This window comes from Bison bison, unplaced genomic scaffold, assembly GCF_000754665.1.
Source record: "Bison bison bison isolate TAMUID 2011002044 unplaced genomic scaffold, Bison_UMD1.0 scf7180017858048, whole genome shotgun sequence".
Classification (NCBI taxonomy): domain Eukaryota; kingdom Metazoa; phylum Chordata; class Mammalia; order Artiodactyla; family Bovidae; genus Bison; species Bison bison.
In genome coordinates this window covers 31,365-54,930 of record NW_011488621.1, presented here as the reverse complement: position 1 = coordinate 54,930, position 23,566 = coordinate 31,365, and the positions used below count along the sequence as shown (strand labels likewise).

Genomic DNA, 23,566 nt, shown 5'->3' with positions numbered 1-23,566 from the left:
GTGAAAAGAGAATTCAAAATACATATAGTTGAAGTGTCTGAAGAAGGAAAACAAAACATTCTCTAACTGACATGAAAGTATAATTGAAAACTTTTCAGAACAAAGAAAATATTATTTTTACATATTTAAAGGGCCCACTGTGTGCCCAGGAAACTAAAAAAAATAGAGAGAGAGAGACATATCCTAGAAAAACAATTAGAATTCAGGGTATACAGGCAGTAAGATCAAGTTACTTGCCCATGGAGGGGGAACTGGGAAAGAATGGCATTAAGCTTTTCAAGGGCAGCAACAACAACAAAAACAAAGCAATATTGTGGCAACATTTTGAAGAAATTGAAGGAAAAAAAGTGCAAGTCAAGTATTTTATAATAACCATATTGCCTCAAGTGTAAAGGCAATAGAAAAAAAATACTTAAAAGGTTCATGGATCCAGGGAATACTTTATAGATGAGCCCTTCCTTAGCTGGCTGAGCTTCATTCAACTAGGAGATAACCTAGAAAATTTTGGCAAAAGAACTGATGATAAGCATTTCATACATTTTTAATTCTAGAGTTAAATTTAAGAGTAAAATACCAAAAAGGGTAGATGAATACACTCTAGAAAAGTAGAGAGAAAACAACTAGAGATGGATGAAGGGAAAGACAAAGGAGAAAGCAGTCTAAGATTACTGACTGCTGTATAGGTAATAGACGAAGGTCAAGGGTATCATGTAAGCTTGACCGTCCACTGAGTAACAGATTATTTGTGAAAATGTATATTAAGTGTATTAAAAATGTATGAATATAAGTGAAATCTCTAGATAAAAATACCAATGTTCAAAAATACCAAATTTTTTAGAAGCAAAGACACATTAAATACAGTAACATATATATGTCAATACATTTGATGACTGTAAAGTTATAAAATTATTTGCAGCATTGATAATATTGAAAAATGTGAATGGGTTTCACTTAGCTATTTCCAAAAAAATTCCAAATCGGCTCATAAAACAAATCTGAACTCTGCGATTGTTAATTCTATGTAAAGGGCACACCTAACATACAGTGATTCAGAAGGTTGAAATTATAGTTATAGAAAGAATATATAAAAAAAACTAAGTCTGCAAGCATCGTGACATTTTTATTAAAAAAAACTGCAGAACTCAGATATAAAAGCATCAAAGACATGTCTACAAAGACATGCTAAAAGCCAAAACTCATAATCAAGATTTAATAACTTTGAATATCAATACACCAAATAACAAGACACCAGATAACAGAGCAACCATGCTCAAAAAGCAAAAACAACAGAAAATACAAAGTTGCCCTAGTCTAACTGATGGATCAACGAGTGGTCACACCTTCTTGATGACGTCCTCCAATAATAACTATGGCAGGAGGAGGTCCTACTGGCATAGACTTGCATACAGGGTAGAGTACATGGCTAAGCATCCTCCAATGCACAGGACAGAAGCCCCACCACAGAATGATCTGGCCCAAAATGTCAACGGTGCCAACACTGAGAAACCCTATTCTAGGGAATGGGGTGTAGTATTTATTCATTCAAAAATATTTACTGTGGCAAAAACCATGGGTCTACAGGCATTCTTGGCATTTGAGATACAGCAATAAAACTCAGAATCCTCACTGAATGACCTCAGAGTCCAGTTGGAGAATTATATAAATGAATAATTGTCATGGAATAAATTCTCTGAAAGACAAAGAATCATCACCTCACCTATCCGTGAGTTGGAAGGGATGGGGACTGGAAGGGGAAAGGCCAGGCAAATCGGGGAACAGAGAGGTCTTCAAGGATAGATAGGTAGGCATTTTCCAAGATTAAATATAAGGAAATAGTTTTAGGCAGAGGAAAGAAAGGTGACAGTGAGTACAAAGGGACGTTAACAAATGACCTCTCACTCCATCTACCTCATGCCCTCTGTGTTCCAGCCACTCTTGGCTGCAACAGGCCAAGCGCTAGTATATCTTTATCCTCTTTCAGTGGTTTTCTCTTGCTTTAGAAGACACTTTCCACTCTGTTTGATGAAACCATCACCATCTCCATCTCTCAAGATCATGTCACGAAAGCAAGAGTATTATTTTTGTTTCTTTTTGCTTCTTAACGTTTACGGATATGTTGCAAGCACAAAAACAATTCTGGCATGTAGCAAATGTTCATTTTTTTCAAATGAACAAGTGAATAAACCCCAAATCGTTACCAAGTCTAAGCTCATACTGCTTGCCACGTGACAGGCCAATAATGGAGACTCGAGTTGTTGGGGCAAGGAACAACAACTTTATCTGGAAAGCCAGCAAACCAAGAAGATGGTGGGCTCATGCCTCAAAGAACCACATTGCCTGAGTTAGAATTTAGGCTTCTTTTATACTAAAAGGGGAAGGAGTAAAGTGCAGTATTTCCTGATTTTTTCATCAGCCTCCAGAAGAGATGTGTTAATTTCTTCTTTTGTCTAGTCATTCACAGGTGGGTCTGGTCAGGATGTTTCTTGTTGAGCTAAAATCTTTCCACTCAGTCCTGTCTGACTCTTTGTGACCCCATGGACTGTAGCCCACCAGGCTCTTCTGTCCATGGAGTTCTCCAGGCAAGAATACTGGAGGGGGTTGCCATTTCCTTCTCCAGGGGATCTTCCCAACCCAGGGATTGAACCTGCCTCTTGTATCTCCTGCATTGCAGGCAGACTCTTTACCATCTCAGCCACCAGGGAAACTATGAGCTAAACAAAGGGTAATTTAGCTTAACACTCGTTACCTGGGAGGCAGGATTCCCAGAGATGAGTCATTATGTATAACTTAACCTTATAGGCAATATCTCTAGTTATTAACTGGTAAAGGGATACAAAATATTCTTGCCTATTACAGTATCAGTTCTTTTCTGAAATACTCTTTAATTCTTGCTAAATATTCTTCCAACACACAAACACATGTACAACACAGAGACATGTTCTGTACTCAGTTGCTTTGGTCACGTCCGACTCTTTGCAACCCCATGAAGCACAGTCCCCCAGGCTCTGCCAGGGGATTTTCCAACCCAGGGATCCAACCCGTGTCTCCTGTGTCTCCCACATTGCAGGCAGATTCTTTACTACTGATCCACCAGGGGAGCCCAAGACATACATTCAAACAGAAGAGAACTGTATCACAATCACTTGTAATCCTTTATAACTTTTTTGACCTCTCTCCATGTCATTTAAGTATGCTGCTGCTGCTGCTAAGTCGCTTCAGTCGTGTCCGACCCTGTGCGACCCCATAGACAGCAGCCCACCAGGCTCCTCCGTCCCTGGGATTCTCCAGGCAAGAACACTGGAGTGGGTTGCCATTTCCTTCTCCAGTGCATGAAAGTGAAAAGCGAAAGTGAAGTCACTCAGTCGTGCCCAACTCTTAGGGACCCCATGGACTGCAGCCTACCAGGCTCCTCTGTCCATGGGATTTTCCAGGCAAGAGTACTGGAGTGGGGTGCCATTGCCTTCTCTGCAGTTAAGTATAATACATGCTATTTTAGTGAATCCATCACATTTTATTTTATAGAAGTAACAAGATAAGTAAAAAGACTCCTATATTGGACATTTACATAGCTTTAATTGTTTCTTTGTTTTTTTGACATTATGAAGAATGCTTAAAGTATACATCAAATTTAAGAAGTTTTAAAGTACACTGCAAAAGTCCCTTCCAGAAAGTGTGTGAGGTTACTATTCCCCCAAGCAGTATATTAAAGAGACTGTTTTTTCACATCTTTAATTAACACTGGGTACTGGCTTGTGTGTTAGATTTTAATTTAATGTGTTATAAACCAACAGTATTTCCTTTATGGCTTCTGATTCATAAATCAATGCCCAGAAATAATTTCCCTACTAAGAGCTTCTAAAAATGTCTATAATTTCTAATACTTTTTATCATTTCATTTTCATACAGAAATCAAATTCCATCAGAAATTAACTTTAAGTCATGGTCTAGGCATCTTTTAATTTCCAGATGGATATTCAGTTAGTGTATTTAATAAATAACTTACCTATCCTCATGACGTATAGGAAACATTAAATGAATATTCATGTTTTGATCTACTTCTGGACATTGCACTTTTTCTATTGGTTTATCTACTTTTCCTTGACAATGATATTATTTTATGTATTATAACTTTATAATACACTTTAATATCTGATGGGTTAAGGTTCTCTTTTCTATTTCCAGAGCAGAAGACTATTTTTATTAATTCCTTTTCTAAAGCTTTATTGTCACCCTGTAACATTGTTTTATCCAATGAATTCTCTTCATACTTTTGCTGATTTTCTTCTAGATAATTCTATAGTTTAGATTGCAATTGTAAAAGATATTTCTATGCTATTTAGCTAATTATTGTATAGATAGATAAAGCTATTTATTTCACAAATATTTTTCTAAAAGAGCATGCTACATAAATCTTAATATTTTCTTAGTTTTCTAGTCCATCATATAATATGCAAATATTATACTTTTCCCCACATTTACTACTTATTCCTGTTGTTTTTAAAATCTGACGAACTAATTTCACTTTCAGAATAACTTAAAATAGTATAAAAGCATAAAGCTTTCATGATTTTAATAATATGAAGCATGATAACGTAATTCTCATTTCAGTACTGAAGAGAACAAAGATTGCAATGGATTGAATCATATCACATATGTAAAATCTGTGCCTTTATAATGATAATAAATAAACAACAGGGACAACAATGGTACCTCTTCATTGGCCACAGTTAAGAGTACTAAATCATTACTCTGAAATTTGGATTTCTTTAAGCTGTTTAAGCTAACCAAATAATTGGTAAAAATTGTTTTTAATAATTTCACTTAACATATGCTAAAGGAATGATGGAAAATCACCAGTTTGAAATGCCTAATGAGATTAATAACCTAGGAAACAATTATGAATGGATTAAAAAGCTTTAGGTAAAACTTTGATGTAAAACCTTATTTTGGAGGGAATCAGGTTACTAGCACATGAATCCGGTGACAAATTTTGGCATTGCTGTAAGTGAGACAAGCAGATATCATGTGTCTCATTAGGAATTATGAAATACCCTTGCTTTAAAAACAAATGACAACAACAAAATTGTCTGGATCTAACCTAACTTAGAACTTAACTTATATTTTACAGAAAATAGGAAAAATAGAAGGAAAAAATGAATAATAAAATGGAAAAGGCCAAATCTAGAAAGTTGAATGTTCAAAAGGACCAATAACTTGGTTTTTTCAACAATCAATGGCATGAAAGAAAGAGAGGTTTGTTGCTGAATACAGTTGACTCCTGAACAACGTGGGTTTGAACTGCAGGCGCCCACTTACATGCGGATATTTTTCAAAAGTAAATACTACTACACAATCTATGGTTGGCTGAATCTTCAGATGTGGAGGAACCAGGAATATGGAGGGCTGACTATAAGTTAGAGGCAATTAGTCCCCATATTGTTCAAGGGTCAGCTTTAAAAGAATTTAAGAGACATGCAAACAAAGGTAATACAGATCTTGATTCAAAACCTACCTTAAATAGCTATCTTAGAGACAATTAAGGACATTTGACTCTTGCCTTGGTATTAAGTGATATGAGGAACGAATTATTTAATTTGATTAGCTTCTTAGTAACTAAAGAAAAAAAAAAAAACCTAACAGAAAACAAAAACAAAATACCAAAGTACTTTCAGGAATGCATACTTGCAGGTAAAAATGTCAGCATATTTGAAATTTGCTTTAAAATACCTCAGGTTACAGAAGAGAATGGGTGGAGTATATAAAAAGAGTGGCAAAACATTGGTAGTTGTTGAAACTAGGTGATGGGTAGATTGAGGTTCACTGTACTCTTCTCTCGAGCTTTGTGTAATACTTGTATTTAGTGACAGATAAAGAAAGCGACAGATAAAGAAAGCAGGTAAGAAGAAAGACAATTGAAAAAAAAAGTGAAGGATCAGTGATATTTCTAAGTAAAATGGTAGATATGTAGAGGCAGTTAATATAGTACGCACCAAGTATGACAAAGTACATGTGAGGTTCATACAAACAGAGAAGGAATGTTCAAGACTGCCAAGAATTTAGAACTGAGGCAGATAGGAGAGACGGTGAAGAGTAAGTGAACAAGAGAACTCAAATAAGATGCCGAGACGGGCACTATCTTGATCACAGATGTGGAGGAGCTAGTGCAATAAATAAGTTTTTAATGTCTGGGTCACTTCTCTTTGGTCCACCAGCTTCTCTCTCCTGTTGTTTTATGTACAGCATACTAATATGGGCTAAGACTATGACCTCCATCATTGCTCATTATACCAAGAGTTATATTTGGTCATGTTTTATTATTTATAAAACTTTCTTTTAAAAAACTGCTACAATTTGAGAGAGTTTTAAAGATGCCTTTACCTTCACTTTATAAATATGAGAATAGGAAAAAAAAAGAGGCCTCTGAATTTTGTGTTATCCTAGGATGTACAGAGAAGACAAGCCAATGAAGACCTGCCTTGTCACATTCAATAGAGCAACTGCAGAAGCAATTTGTTACCAGCAGATGGATAGTTGAACACTGAAAAGGATGATAAACTGGAACAAAATTAGATATTGAAATCAATTTCTTTTAGGCTTACCATGAAACTTCACATTTACACAAACAATTGTATTTGAAGAAGTCAGAAAAAAAAATGCCATACTAAGACGGGTGCCCATGAAAACAGAACTTTACACATGCTATAGCCTTTATAGCCACCATTTACTTGGTAGGTCCAAATATTTATAGTTCATTGTTATGACTGCCAAAACTGGCAACCACAAGGATTGTTGTCTCAATTAGGACAGTAAACAGATTGTCTCTTTTTTTAATGAAAAAATCTAAAATGTAATACTTCACAGTTTAACATGTTTATTCATCTAAACGAGCTAAAAAATAATGGTGCGACATCTGTTCGAGAGGCATTGGTACCTCAAATTTTGGCTGCCTCCCCACCAATTTGGTTGTTGTTTTAAAAAATGAAGAATAGGAGGGGGTACTGTCATCAAAAAATCTTCTGGCAAGTGAAGTATCTTATTTTTCTTGAAATACGATCTCATGTCTGTTGCTAGGGATAAAAAAAAATTTGTTTAACAAGGAGGCACAGTGCTGAATATGACAGCAGTTCAATTGTTTTAAATACATTTACTGACCCACTATAGATATTTCCACATTGGTATAGTTCTTTAAGCAACTCTCCCAGTTCCCTCTATATTTACCTATATAGCTAAAACCTATACAAAATAGCAAAGTGTTTCTGTATCCACTGGATTCATCTGCTACGATATTTTCTGTAGGTTATACTGATTTTAGATATGGTGTCAGTGGAACAAAATCTAGCAAACATCCTAACCAGACTGCACTGGAGCAATTCTAATAAAAGAAGGCAGTGCTGCTAAGGGAGAAGCGGTGTGAATCTCCCCAGAGAAGCCTCAGGTAAGTGTAAAGAAGCCTAATTGCTGGTAACAAGAAAATAAAAGCTTATCTTAGATAGCCTCTGGCTCAACAACCTTATTTATAGATGAAATACATTAACATTTAAAATCTGTTTAAGTTCTAGAAGTTTATTTCTGAAGCTTATCTAAAGTATAACTTGTTCTACTGAATTATCATGACTATATAATTTCAGAATCTGGAAAAATAAAGCATCTTCATTTTCACATAAATATAAACATTATAATGAAAATTTAGTTTTACTTTCAGTAAGAGTGAAGATTTAGACTAAGTTAAATTTCAAACAATGAGTATGATTTTGAATGATAATTAAGATCAGAATAACGTATTTGACTTCCTGGAAAAGAGCAATATTTCTGTTTTACAATAGATCTAATGCTAGTTGTCTTGATCTTCAAGAAAACTAGGGTTAAATGTATATGTGCCCCAATACAAGCAAAGATCATAAACGCTAAGTGCTGAGTTGAAAAATATTGTAATTTTAAGTTTTATTTATTAAATACAAATAATTTTTGACCATATATCACATGCAAAAACTGTGCCAGGCTCTGAGAAGACTAAAAGAGATTAATTTTAACATGCATTTATTAAATATATGCAGATCACCACACTACTGAAATTACAGAAAAATAAGAATATATTCTCAGGACTTTGTAATCATCAGTTGAAATGGAAATATTTCTATTTTATGAAAAATTGAAAAAGGTTAGAAAATCTTCAAGTATTTTGTCACCTTAAAACAACAAACCTCATACTAGTACTAAAATAGGCTTTTAGTACATTTGTTTCAAAAGAAATTCTAGATGAGGTAATATTTTTACATCTCCTCTCAGATGAATTTACATTTTCTTTATTTTGCATGCAAGATAAGATGCAGTAACCATTTTCACTTCATTCACAACATTTCCTAGGTTGTACATTAAGTCCAGCTGCATTAGTTGAAATTATTTTTTCCTGCAGAAACAGCATGTTAACAGATTCTAATATTCTGAAAAGTAATTAAATTTTTCTGTTTTTGTCTTCTGAATTACTCTGAGCGATGAATTATTGCAGGGGAAAAACCCACTCCTAAAATCTGTCTGGTGCCAGTCTCAGACTTACACCAAATACCCCTCACTATTCAAAAGTGTAGTGCCCTGAAAACCGTAAGCAGGATAACACCTCTCTGACCTCAAAGATTCAAACTAGACTTCAACCGGGGATTTCTCTATAAAAAACTGCTGCTTTCTAACTAAGGTGAGTTTGAAAAATGTGGACTTCACGAAAATAGTGTATTGTAAACATACACTGTCTCACTTTACCTGCTATTTATTAAAATCAGAATTTAGCTCTTAGAACTTACCATAAGTCAGTCAGTCATACAAACAGACCAGCCATAGACTCAGAGTATTGGTAAAACTATGTAATGAAACTTGCCTATAATCATACTATGTTTAGCCTAATATTCATTATTATCAAAAACAACATTTTCTCCCAAAGAATACCTCAATGGTAGAACAGGATAATAAATTATATTTTCAGGGTAATGAATTTTCAAACATTTCTAAGAGTATAATCATGTATTTTAAATACTATAAATTCTGTTATATCTCACTTGGATAGGTATCTAATAAACAAGTATTACATATCCTTGCATTTAAATTACCACTGAAATTAGAAATAATCTTTATTTAATACAACTGCATTTAGCACCAGATGGGAGGGAAAAAAACTAAATGAAAATTGTTCACGTAAATGTGATAGGAGTAAGGGAAAACAGTATTTCTTGACATGTGGCATGTCACTCAGGAAAGTAAAAGACCCATCATATCCAAAATGCCAGCTTGGATATTCCCTTGCCACCCACTTCACAAACAGACATACCACATGGCATTAAATGCTGCAACCTTTCCTAAAAATGCCACTTGGATTGGTCCACTGTGGTGAGTATATAGGAACTCTTGGTCTGTCTCTTAAGTTTGTGATTTCAAGGGGAAGAATCCAGTAAATAGCATTGGCTAAATTCTGCCCTCAGCTGTTTGACAAAAAGGATCTATGAGGATACTGGATCTTTTGGCTATTTGCATCTAATGAAATAAATTAAACCACTTGAAAAAATTCTATAGAACAAAATGCTATACAGCCACATTCAAATCTGCAAAAGTCTCAAAGATATTTATCAAAACTTTGTTCTCTTGGTGAGTATGGAAACAATCTTTAACATTTTATTTACTCTTTATAAATACACTATAAAACACCTTAAGAACATGTTGCAAACTATTCATTTTCTATACACATTTATATAAGGTAGTAACTAACGACTCTGCTGTGGACACATATTTTTCCATTTTATAAGCTTAATGTATTTGTGTGCTGTAAAAATATTTTAAAAATCCACTACCAGTAAAAAATATTGAATACATTAGTCATTATAACCCAACAAATGTAAAATACCTTGAAAAATCATATAAACAAAAAACTCCATATGCAGGTAATATAAGACACATATTTTCTTCTGTTACTTGCTTTTCACAAGAGTCTTAATTGATTTAATTCCCAAGAGGCAAAGTACAATTTTGTAAAACAAGTCTGCATTGTTCAGATATGAGACAACCCAAGAAAGTGCCTCTGAGTAGGTAGGACTTCTGCTATGACTGTTGTATGAAAAAGACTGCACAGTTAGATGACAGATTGTTACTCACTAACGAGAGGGGCAAACTGATACAGCAAGCAGCCAGAACAACATAATTAAAAAAGGATTCCAAGTTTATATTAGTAGAGTAATAAGTTAATTAAAATCAAGATCAACTGAACTTTCTATGTACACCAGTTCAGACAGCCCAAGAGGAAAGGAACTCTATTTTCGAGACATATGTGACTCTTTGAGCTTCTGTCATCCAGGTGCCATTTCTGATGGAGCACATGTGCACTGAACAGTTGGCAAGGAAGGAAAAAGATTACGGGAGATGTATGTGCAGATAGTCTCTCTAATGATATAAAATACGTCTGGAAAGAAAGCAGGGCTTCTCTGTAAAATGAAAAATTTCCCATGACTTTTCATCCCTTCTTAGGCGCTCAGTGTGACTAGAGAATGCTTCTGGAAATGAGGATATATACTCCCACTCATGATGTATATGGAACGAAACAGATTTGGTGATCTGCATGTGATGGAGTTATACACATAAATTGCCTAAGACATCCGAAGAGTTTAGGATCTGTTTCCCATTTTATCAAAATGCACCATGAATAGGTTGCCTGTCAAAGTAGAAAGATTTATAGGAGTATCTGGTAGCACACATATTATACTACATTGCTAGGTAAGGTTCTTTTCTTGATATCCTACGCAACTACTTAAAAAGATATTTCTGCAAACTGAAAATACCAGCAGAAAAAAATTCAAGATCTTGCTGTCTCAGTACTTCAGAAAGTATTGGTCCCTAGAGGTGCTTTTATAAAATTATTTCCTTTTCATGCATTGATTGCTGCTCAACTATTCTTCATCTGGTTCCAGATCAGGGTCAACATCTGTGGACAGTCTGAGATAAAAGAAAGCATAGAAAGCCAGCAGGAGGGCCAGTATAGCTGCAAGCACAAGGCCAACTTCCTGAGGAAGGAAAAAAAAAAGTAGATTTGAAATTCATGAAATGCGATTGGTTAATGTTATCAGTTTCATGACATAAAAAAAAAAAGTCTAGAATGATCACATTCTTTTTGTTTAACACTTTCTGTCATTAAGCAAAGAAACTTATTTTGTGGTTGAGGACACCTATTATAATGGCAAGTACATCAGTGGGTGGGCTTCCCTGGTGGCCTGGAAAATCCCACGGACAGAGGAGCCTGGTGGGCTACAATCCATGGGGTCGCAGAAGAGTCAGATATGACTTAGTGACTAAACAACAACATCAGTGGGTATAATAACAGAAGTATATTCATACTTGTTATTACTTTTATTTAGCTTGTGTCTTTCTAATAATAACATTAACATTTACAATTTTAATATATTTTCATAGTTTAGATATCAAACTGTTGGATGCAAGCAGTGTAGTTTGTACCTACACAGTTTATCTTTCTCTGTATTTCTTGCTTCAACACATTTATATTAGTTATAGCAATTGGACACAGATTCTAAAATGATCACTCCTTTTCTAATGGAAAGAAACAACTATAACAAGTTTCTAGATTATGTCTCTGCACTTGTGCCACCTGGGAAGCCCATAAACATCCTTATTAAATATTATTTTGTTAAAACTCTTATTTTTAACTTCTATAGTTTACAATGTGGCAGAACAAAACTGAATACTCTTGGGTCATGAAGCATGATATGATATGACAGAATTATCACAACTATGAAGGATGGTCCTGGGTACTTCACTTAGTGATCTGATGCAGATTATATTGATTACGTTGAAATAATAGCCAGGAAGTTTACCACATACACAAGAGCAAAATCATATTATTTTTTAGAAAATCTATAAACTTTTTGTATTGATATAGAGACATATCATGAAGGAATTTTCTCAATATTAGCATATCACTTGGCTAAACAGAAAAAAGAACAAATAATGCCAGTACAGTATCCTAAAGGGCTTAAATATTCCCTTCTAATTTTCACTTTCATATCACACCCCTTCCTGATACTATTTTATGGAGAAACCATTTATTTGCACTTAATACAAATGTAGCTTTCATAAGCCACTTAATAAACTTTAAAGACAACAAAATCAATTTGGTTTATAATAAACATTTCATTTTTACCTGAATTTTGAAATTACAACTGGATATTTTATATAAATTTTTAGCTTTATAATTACATTTTTTTGGATCTGAAAACTATAAAAATAAATATTAATGAAAATCATGGGGTTGAAAGATTTAGTGTCAACTATTTTTGCTAAGATTTGATTTTTAAATCTACTTTAATGAAATCAAAACAAAACAAAAATTACTCTATCAATATAATGTCAAATTAAAGTGAATGTTTCTCTGTTGCAGTTGGAATACTTTGGCATCTCAAAAGGGCACGGCAGCATCAGACAGGTTTCATTTATTTTCTCGTATCCACAGCTGTGCTCCCAGACCCATCTGGTTACACAGCTACTAATTTTAAGAGGCTGTAATAAACAAGTGACACACAACTGCAAACTCCATCTGTTCTGTATAGTGGACAACAGAACTGTTCAACAGCAGTCACCATTCACATTCGCTTAACACAAGAATAAAGTTTTTACTCTTGATTGGAGGCCATGATTCTCATTCTCACTAATAATCACCTCTAATTGCTGCTTTTCAACTCCTCCTTATCCTTTCAAGCAACACTGTTTCACCTTCATTGTACATTTTTAGAATATCCAGAGGCATAAAAAAGAGGTTTAAAGGTAGAAAGTGGAGAACATTCATAGAATACAACTTCAAAGGACCTATTAATTCAATTAAGTCTATTCACTATACTATGTTATGCAGGTGAGGCTCAAGAAGTACTGGATGAGGAAGTACAGCAAGTCATTTTTGTCAAAATGTCCCTTTTCTGTTAAAGAGGTTATTACTGTGGGGACTGCATGTTTGGAAGGTTAAAACTGTGGTAAAATTGGAAAACACTGCCTTCAGAATGCTGGTTATGCTAATCATAACCTGTACCCCTAAGACATTTATGACTCTCCTTGCCCTTGGCCATTTTTGGCTTTAGATCAGAAATAACAAAAAAGAATAAAAATAATAATTCCAGGTGGCTCATGTTAGCAAGATCTGGTTGACATTTGAATATGTCATTTATATAACAGATAAATCAAATTTTGATCCTTATTATTTTATTATAATTATTTTTCAAATAAACTTAATAAACCACTTAATAAATATAGATTTTTTCCTTGTAAATACTAGGAAACAGGTATTTGCATTCTAAAATTTTTTTTTACTAATTTGCAATTCTTGAAAAAAGTTTTCAAGTTGAACAGCAACCAAAGAGCAAATATTAGTCATGCAAATATTTTGTAGGTGGTACACTTTACTGGGTCATTAATTATTTTGTTTACATTGGTAAGAGACAGGAACCAAAAATAGCTTCACAATAGAAATTAGTTCACATTTTGAAGTAGCCATATTCATGTCTTATTCTAAATCATTACTGTTTCTTGAATTTTTCTGTTGCTAAACATTCATTTATTAAAACACACTGGAAGCCCCTGAGGGTAAGGTACCCTACTGTGTAATTTTTATATCTCATATCCATGATTCCTCAATCAATTGATTTTAGATGGTACTGAAATCTGGAAGTGGTTTCTTGTAAAAATTTCTCCAAAACAATGATGCCTTTTCTTTCCTTTCACAGGTTCTACAATGTGGTAATACAATTTCTAAATAAATAATGAAGGATTGAGTCAGATTTATATAATTCATACGCAAGGTATATATTAAAATTATAGACTGCTTTGAAAACTTTACCGCAATAACATCCACAATACTATCTTCACAACAAAACTAAGAACGTTTTGTAATATGTAGTACAGTCACACAAGGCAGACTTAGTTGAAGTAGGGGATCTTTAGGCCAATGACAAGCATCCAAGGAAAGTCTTATTTATGCAAACCAGTAATAGCTACTTCAAACACATATTTAAGTGTTTTCATTGTATCATTGTATTATTTAATTCTCCCAACTATTCTGTGAGGTAAATGGCATAAAATCCGTTTTACAAATGTGCTATCTTAGAGTCTGCATCACTATAACAGTAGAGGAAAGAAGCAAGTGATTCTAGGCCTCTTTATTCTGTGTTCAATTTTATCATTGCTGTTATTTTTCTATTCCATGCAGTTGTTCATATGTTCTATAGATTTACATTACTTGAAGAACGTAACTATGATTCCCTCTAAAAACTAAGTAGTCAAGTGATAAAAGATACCATTACAGTCATCCTGTATTAACCAGCTAAGAGTCAAACATGTCTGATGTTCGTTAGTCCTTAGTTGCTTCTCTGACATTATCGCTATGGATAAAATCACTCACCAGGGAAATTAAATAGCATTAAATGGCAATCCTGAAAGAAACTTCGTTATTTAAAATACTATACTAAAATGACAAGGCAATCAAAGTTTGACAGGGCAAGCTAATTAGGATGCTAGATTTGAAATGTAAAACACCTCCATGGTTCTGATTCTAAAAAGTTTCCTATCATTTTAATGAGGTTTTCACATAAATTTTCAAGCAAAGTAAATGATGTTTAAGGCTAAGGTTTTTGTTTTTCACAGGTTTACAAATCAAAATGCTTTGCTAGTTTATTAAAAAGGAGCTACGTTTTTGAGGTCAAAAACTTTTCTGTACGTGCTTTAAATCATAAATGAAATCTACGAACAATTTTTTTCTCATAAGAGATAAATTCTACATTGTTTTGAAAAAATACTTTAAATGACTGTACTGTAAAGTAGACTTATACTAGAAATATGGTTATTTCCTCCGGGTAAAACCATAGCAAAAATTATAAGAGCCAATGAAAAAGGAAGTGTATGGGAAAGTGGTATACATCAATAAATGCAGGGCTGCACTGTTTTTCAAATTCTAATTTAGTTTCTCATTATATTGTGCCGCAAGTAGAGTGTGCTATCCCGATATTTTTCTGACAAAACAAAAGCAAAGTACTGTATTATGAAAGATAAAAGTAAATGACACATTCCTTTCCTGGAAAATGACAAGACCATGCTCTCACTACAAAAGACAATCATCAGGTAACTAACTGCAAAATAAGGAAATAAGCACTGGTTTTAGAAAGTTCATGTCATAGAAATAATTTTAAAGATGAATGAAATTTCATGTGAAATTAGAAGAAAATGTCAAAAGATTAATCTCTCTCTTTTAAATAAAAAGGTAATTCACTTTTCTTTTTTTTCATTAAAAACCGACACACAGAACTAACTGAGGAGACTATTGTGAAAACACAACACAGCACACAGCAATGCTTGATCTAAATCAGCAACCAGGAGTAAAAAGAAGGCCGTGTTTTGTGATTATAATAGCAAATTCTGGAAGACAACCAAATATATCATCTGGCAGTTCAACAGCTGTTACAGCTTGGTAGTAATACCTTGGCATTTGCTATAAGCTATAACTTAGAAAAATTGATTTTTCATCTGCCAGATAAAAACCAAAATCTCCTTTTAACATTTTAATATTTAAATAAAATATATGTACTAGCCACTTTTACACATTTGACAGTGGAGCCACCAAAATAATTTTTCTATTTATAGTTTAATTTTACTCTAAATACTTGGCAGAGTTGACATGAGTAATAATGTAAATGTAATTTTGTTGAACTTCATTGTGATAGCACATTGGATTATCTGTTAACATCATTCTCAATAGCTTTTATCCTTCTTAAGCAGTAAAAACACTGGTTTTTTAAAAGAACATCATCTGGGAACATCATTAGAATTTCATCATCGAGAGTACTGACAACTAAACCAATACATGAGCAAAATTACATATATTAGTGACCTAAGTGTATACAATTATAATTGAAATATAAACAACCATAAAGTGCAATTTTTTGCAAATGAGAAAAGTTTTTGATCCAGGCCACATATATCACTGAAGTGAAACAGAAGCTACAGAAAAAGTAAGTTGCAACTTTAAGTGTAACTGGTTCTCTTAAGTGATATTGGGTCTTAATCTAAGACCTGATAAAATCTTAGAATGGGAAGGATGTTTCTCATTAAGTAAATTCTTTTCAAAAGCCTTTAATTCCGGCATTTGACTTAGATTTTGAAATGTCATAAAACATTTAGAATTCAATATTTATGCAATCCATTTTAGAAAATGAAGTGGCAGGCAATATATCAAATTTTAAAGTTATCAAATATAGGTACCTTTATGCCAATTGCTGTTTTCTTTGCTTCTGCTTTTAATTTAGTTGCTCGTAAAATAGGTTTGGTTTTTTTATAATCCTGTTTACCTAAAAAGAAATAATTTCAGACAATGAGCTATAATTCAAGTTTAACAGCATCTGAAATGTCAAAGAACTTGTAGAGTAAACCTGGAACACAAAGTTGCAAAGTAATTCCCAGTTACAGAAACCATAAACTGGTCACCCTAAAAGGTCAACTTTTCTTTCTCCTACTTTTTCAGGAAGACGACTTGACAGACATATTCAGTTTCCTGTGAAGTGAATATCAACAAAGATTAAAAAAAAAAATCCCTTTAGAGAATAAGATGTTTAAAGCAAAGGCCATCTGGAGCATTTGGAGACAAATATGGAAATAAATGAATATACATAAGATCCCATCAAATAGGTAAGGTCATACATCTTCATCCTGGAGAGGGGCATGGCAACCCACTCCAGAATTCTTGCCTGGAGAATGCCCATGGACAGAGGAGCCTGGCGGCTACAGTCCATGGAGTCACAAGAGTTGGAGACAACTGAAGTGACTTAGCATGCAGGGAAACAATTTTGTCTTGGTAACTGAAGAGTAACAGTTTATTAGAAATTTTATTATGGATATATCAAATATTCAATAATCAATTTGAGAAATATTCTCAAGCTTTCTCTAGGTAAGATATTGAAGACTGATCTGTAAATAATTAACTTTCAATTCATTAGAAAAAAATATTTAACTTCTGTTTGTTATCAATGGAGGACAGAATAAATATGGCTTGATAAATGATCCAGGGTAGCTATATTGAAATATTAGTTTCAATCTTCTTTTCCAAATTTAACAACCAGAAATGAACAAAATTGAGTTAGAGTCACAAAATTTGCTTTTTGCTGTGTACCATCTGGTGACCCCACTAATGAGTAACAAAAGAGCTATTACACAGCCTGTGAGGAAAATAGATTTAACAACAATAACAACAACAAAAACACTGACTAGAATAATATACATATTTTTGTTAACCAAACTCTTAGCTAAGAATTGAGTCAAATGAGGGTCAAATATAAGCATATGTCATTCTGAGTGGGAATTAACATTTGACCAAATAATCTCTTTGAGTATTTTATATTCTCTTATTTGGCCACACTGAAGTAAGCCTGAAAGCAGTTTATCTAAAGTATATCATCAAAGTGTAATGTGCAATGTATTTCTTAATGTGTTTGCTAATGGTTCAAAAATATCTTTAAAATTCTATTAGATTTTTAGAATTAGAAATGGCAGGGAGAAGTGAGACAAATAGACTGGAATAACGAAGAAATGCCATATTTGTGTTTGTTAGACACAGAAAAGTATTTGTTTGGCTGAAGAATTATGTTTTTATTAAAGAAGAGTGTATGCTATTTTCTTAACTGTATGGTATAGCAGTCATTCTGGATCTATGAGCATGCAGAAGTCTAATAAATATTATTTGATGATAGAGCTTAATGATCCAGAAATGAGCCAATTGTAAGAATGCATATCAAATGATCTAAATTTAAACTATACAATGAACAAAATACAGAAAAATATTACTCTGACCCATTTTAAATTAGCAACATTTAATTTTGCTGAAAAAAAACCTTGACAAGTGTTCACTCAGATTTCACATTCTCAGTAGTCAAACTATTCATGTCATTATTCCTGCTGAGATATAAACAGTTCAGAACAATGAAACTGGTGACACATCAAATGTCTCCACTCATGGTTACAAAACAAATTTTTAATGAGAATCTAAAAAGAAATTTCATTATTATGTATATGAAGCCAAGGAGTCATTTCTTATATTATCTTATATATGCCTTATAATAAACTCTGGGTGCAAGAGGGACAAAATAAATAAACAAAAAAGAATTATCTTAACCCATTTGCTTTTCATAGACATACAGTATTTTGGATGATGTGTCTGTCATAAAATAGATTAAAAAATGCCTAAAAGAGTTAATGTTAAAGTGGGATTTTATCATTCTACTTCACTTGCCGTTGGCTAAATAATGCATTCTATTTCAATTCAACTATAATTTCTTAAAGAATAATATTTATAGATTTATATTAAAGTTGATACATTTGAAGCTATATTTATAATAAATAGTTTTAAAAATTATTGCACACCTCATACCTCAAAAAGTACATCTGTCATTAATGTAGCATTCTCTTTGCCGACTATGATATCCAAAAGTATATACTGCAAAATGTGGTTTCATTCTGCTAAGGGAAAACATTTACAGGGACATCTGCTAAGTTCTTTGTAACTAAAACCAGATCTTTCCTTTATATCCAATGAGAATTTTAACATTTTTTTATGGCTTCAAAAAATACCTATGCCCACATGATCATAAAAATATAAAAAAGAAGCTCTTGACTTTGCTTACTTACATCTAGGAAAAAACACTTTTATATAATCTAGATTTTATATGTAGGCAAATTCTGAAATCCAATTGGATCTGATTCTGATTACATCAGTAACACAATAATCAAAGTAGCAACTTAGCAATTGCTCATTATATTTTATATTAGGGAAATTTAAGCCCACTAAGCTAATACAGGGTCTCAATCATCTCACTTTTCTCTTCTCATTTTCACTATTCATCACATTTCCATATTTGAATTTCCCATGATACAGTTTAAGTAGCAAAAGTTTTCTCCCCCAACAAAAGCATCTCCTTAATTTCTGATGGACTGATTTATGTCTCTCTCCAATATAAGCCTATTATTTCATTTTATTTTTAAATTATCATACAGTAAAGTCAACAATTTTTTCTTTTGGTGTACAGTTATATCAATTTTAATGCTTATATACAGATTCATGTAATTACTACTACAGTCTAGATATAGAAAATTTATATTGGGTTGGCCAAAACCTTCATTTGTATTTGTCTATAACATCTTACAGAAAACTCTCTGGCACTATCCTTCTATACTCAACCTCCCTCCAACCCATAATTCCTGGCAATCACTGATCTATTGTCTATTTATCTAGCTTTGTCTTTTCAATAATGTGGCAATAATGTGACAAAGGTTTTTTTATTCAGCATCAATTCAGTTCAGTTCAGTTCCTCAGTCATGTCTGATTCTTTGCGACCCCATGAACCGCAGCACGCTAGGCTTCCCTGTCCATCACTTACTCCTGGAGCTTACTCAAACTCATGTCCACCTAGTTGGTGATGCCATCCAACCATCTCATCCTCTGTCATCCCCTTCTCCTCCTGCCTTCACCCTTCCCAGCATTAGGATCTTTTCTAATGAGTAAGTTCTTCCCATCAGGTGGCCAAAGTATTGGAGTTTCAGCTTCAGCATCAGTCCTTCCAATGAATATTCAGGACTGATTTCCTTTAAAATTGACTGGTTTTATCTCCTTGCAGTCCAAGGGACTCTCAAGAATCTTCTCCAACACCACAGTTCAAAAGCATCAATTCTTCGGTGCTCAGCATTCTTTATGGCCCAATTTGCACATTCATGCATGACTACTGGAAAAGCTATGGCTTTGACTAGACAGATCTTTGTTGGCAAAGTCAAGTCTCTGCTTTTTAATATGCTGTCTAGGTTGGTCATAGCTTTTCTTCCAAGGAGCAAGCATCTTTTAATTTCATGGCTGCAGCCAAAGAAAATAAAGTTTTTCACTGTTTCTATTGTTTCCCCATCTATTTCCCATGAAGTGATGGGACCAGATGTCATGATCTTAGTTTTCTGAATGTTGAGTTTTAAGCCAGCTTTTTCACTCTCCTCTTTCACTTTCATCAAAAGTCTCTTTAGTTCTTCTTCACTTTCTGCCTTAAGGGTGGTGTCATCTGCATATCTGAGGTTACTGATACTTCTCCCAGCAACCTTGATTCCAGCTTGTGCTTAATCCAGCCCAGCGTTTCTCATGATGTACTACTCTGCATAAGCATGGTGACAATATACAGTCTTAACATACTCCTTTCCTGATTTGGAACCAGTCTGTTGTTCCATGTCCAGTTCTAACTGTTGCTTGCTGACCTGCATACAGATTTCTGAGGAGGCAGGTCAGGTGGTCTGGTATTCTCACCTCTTGAAGAATTTTCCAGTTTATTATGATCCACACAGTCAAAGGCTTAATCAATAAAGCAGAAATAGATGTTTTTCTGGAACTCTCTTGCTTTTTCAATGATCCAACGGCTGTTGCCAATCTGATCTCTGGTTCCTCTGCCTTTTCTAAAACCAGCTTGAACATCTGGAACTACACGGTTCTCGTACTGCTGAAGCCTGGCTTGGAGAATTTTGAGCATTATTTTGCTAGCATGTGAGATGAGTGCAATTGTGCAGTAGTTTAAGCATTCTTTGGCATTGCCTTTCTTTGGGATTGGAATGAAAACTGACCTTTTCCAGTCCTGAGTTTTCCAAATTTGCTGGCATATTGAGCGCAGCACTTTAAAAGCATCATCTTTTAGGATTTGAAATAGCTCAGCTGGAATTCCATCACCTCCACTAGCTTTGTAGTGATGCTTCCTAAGGCCCACTTGACTTTGCATTCCAGGATGTCTGGCTCTAGGTGAGTGATCATATTTACCTTTTAAAAAATTGCCAAACCATCTTTCAGTGTGGTTGCATTCGCACCAACAACAAATTAGAGTTCTGATAGTTTTTCATCACCACTAGCACTTGGTATTATTTTATCTAGGTTATCTAATTTTTCAGTGTATAATTGCCCGTACTATTCCCTTATTAAAGTGCAAGTCATTCAGTCGTGTCTGACTCTTTGCGACCCCACGGACTATATAGACCATGGAATCCTCCAGGCTAGAATACTGCAATGGGTAGCTGCCGGGAGCCGGCATATTGTATATTGAGTGCATATTGCATATTGCATATTGAGTGCAGCACTTTCCACAGCATCATCTTTCAGGATCTGGAATAGCTCAACTGGAATTCTATCACTGCCGGGAGCCAGCGTGAGGAACTCCGCCCATGACAAAGGTCATGAGGAAGGAGGCTCGGCATACGCAAAGGCGGGATCAAGCCTCAGGGGTCTCCCTGGAAATTCTCAAGCATCTACCCCCAAAACCAAAGTCTGCCTACTTTCTGCTTTGTGCTTTCACCTACACCTCTGACTTTACGGGGAGCTGTCCCCCACTACCTCTCTCTGAAAAAAGAGTTAGCTTACAGCTCCAGTTAATAATTCCTGGGTGTGACAGTGTTTAACCTACAAATTCCTTTGGAAATCCTCTAGCCTGCCTGAATAGGTTTTTCCGGCCACATGTGATTGTTAACAGCCTCCCAACTGTGAGAGGCAGGAGATGTTCTAAACTGTCTAAAAACAGATTCCTTTGAGTAGTTAAAAGATTGATTAGAAATTGTATTGGTGAAGGGTTTTTCACTTATTGGGCCAATGTTTGCTGCTAAGTCTCCATACTCCTTACCTACTGTGTCCTTGGCAGTGTATTGATTGATAGAATGGGTGTATAGAAATGTAAGTAGTAGCCTCAATGTTTGTAACCTTGGACCCTTGAGTTGTCTTTTCTTGATTGAGCCCACCTCACCTTTGCCCTATAGGGATGCAGCTTTGTCCAATACTTTTTTGGAGGCTGGTGCCTGACTTTGGAATAATCACCTTTAGAGAAAGATAAGGTTCTTAAAATGTTATCAGGCCTCCTGGCCAGAAGATGATGTAATTCACCTGAACTTTTGCATATGATAAGTTTGAAAGCCTGGCTTCGACTAGGACCAGGAGCTGCTATCCTTGCATGATTCCACCCCTTCCCCGATTATCCTCTATGCACAATTTAAGGTATAAAAACTACTTTGGAAAATAAAGTGCGGGCCTTGTTCACCAAAACTTGGTCTCCCCATGTCGCTCTCTCTCCCAAATTCTGGCTGAGTCTCCATCTGGAGCGCAGAACCCGCCATGCTTGCTAATTATGCCTGGGCTTCTAAGATCTGACCGGGGAGGCCTCAGTGTCTCCTCTCCTTCGGGAGAACGGAAGGACGCCTGCGGCCTACGTAAGTGGTGCAAACTTCTTGTCTTGAAGTTTTATTGGTCTCCCGCATAAACCAAGCTACTCAGCCTCTTTTCTCCACTGAATTTTCCTACTGAGCTATCCTCATCCTATTACTCTTTATATCTTTGATAAATATTTAAATAAATAGGTCGCCTATGCCGTCTCTCCTTCGAATACCCTGGGTCAGCCGGGTCTGGACCCCGGCAGGTAGCCTTTCCCCTTTCCAGCTCTCCAAGTTTGTTGGAGAGCTTCCCAACCCAGGAACTGAACTGGGGTCTCCTGCATTGCAGGTGGATTCTTTACCAACTGAACTATTAAGAAAGCTCATATTCACTTATAATCCATGGTATAGTTATAAGATTGATAGTATTCTGGCTTATTTTATTATTGGTATTAGTACTATTTTTTTTTTCCTCCCTTAGATAGTCTAACTAAAGATTTTTCAATTTCATCTGTCTTTCTAAATAACAACATTTGGGTTTTATTGATTTCTTTCTACAGATTTTTTTTTCGTATTGTATTTCCACTCTAATCTTTCTTATTTCCTTCCTTCACATTGCTTTGAGTTCAGTTTGCTCTTCTTTTTCTATTTTTTTAGATAGAGATAAAGGTTATTGATTTTAAATCTTTTTTATTAATAATGTCATTAACAGGTATAAATTTACATCTAAATACTGCTTTATCAGCATCTCATAAGTCATAAAGGAGAAGAAAAAAATATATACAAAAACACTTGTAGATATATTTACCTATGCAGTCACTTTTATTGATGTTAGCTTATTTTTTCTTTGTGGATTCTAACTACTGTCTTATGGATTTTGATTTTAGCCTACAAAACTTCCTCAAGTGTTTCTTATAGGGCAAGTGTGCTACTGATGGATTTTCTGGTTTTGTTTATCCAAGAACACATTAATTTCTCCATTTTTTAAAGGATAGTTTTGCTTGGTACAGAATTCTTGATTGGCACTCCTTTGCTTTCATCACATCAATTCACTCTTTATGTCTGATTCTCAACAATTTTATTATCATGTGGTCAGGTGTGGATCTCTTTCAGTTTTTCTTACTCAAAATTTTGTGAGGTTCTTGAATATACAAATTAAAGTTTTTCATCATATCAGAGAAAGTTTTGGACGTTATTTTTTCAAATATTATTTTTGACCCTCTCTCTTCTTCCTCTTATTCTAGAACTATTATTATGCATAGACTTGTAGTCTGGATAGAGTCCTGCAGGTATCTATGGCTCTGTTCCTATTTAACCACATCTCATTCATTATTTTTATGTAATG

At 34.5% G+C, this 23,566-nt stretch overlaps 1 protein-coding gene across 1 annotated transcript; it reads right to left on the bottom strand.

Annotated features, from left to right (window-relative positions):
• Positions 1-7,912: 7,912 nt before the first annotated feature.
• On the bottom strand, positions 7,913-22,837 carry TRIQK (triple QxxK/R motif containing). The gene is given in 3 exon segments (XM_010861915.1): positions 7,913-11,036; positions 16,285-16,370; positions 22,780-22,837. Coding segments are annotated over 3 exon segments (258 nt in total). The 3' UTR covers positions 7,913-10,922.
• Between the last annotated feature and the right edge of the window lie 729 nt (positions 22,838-23,566).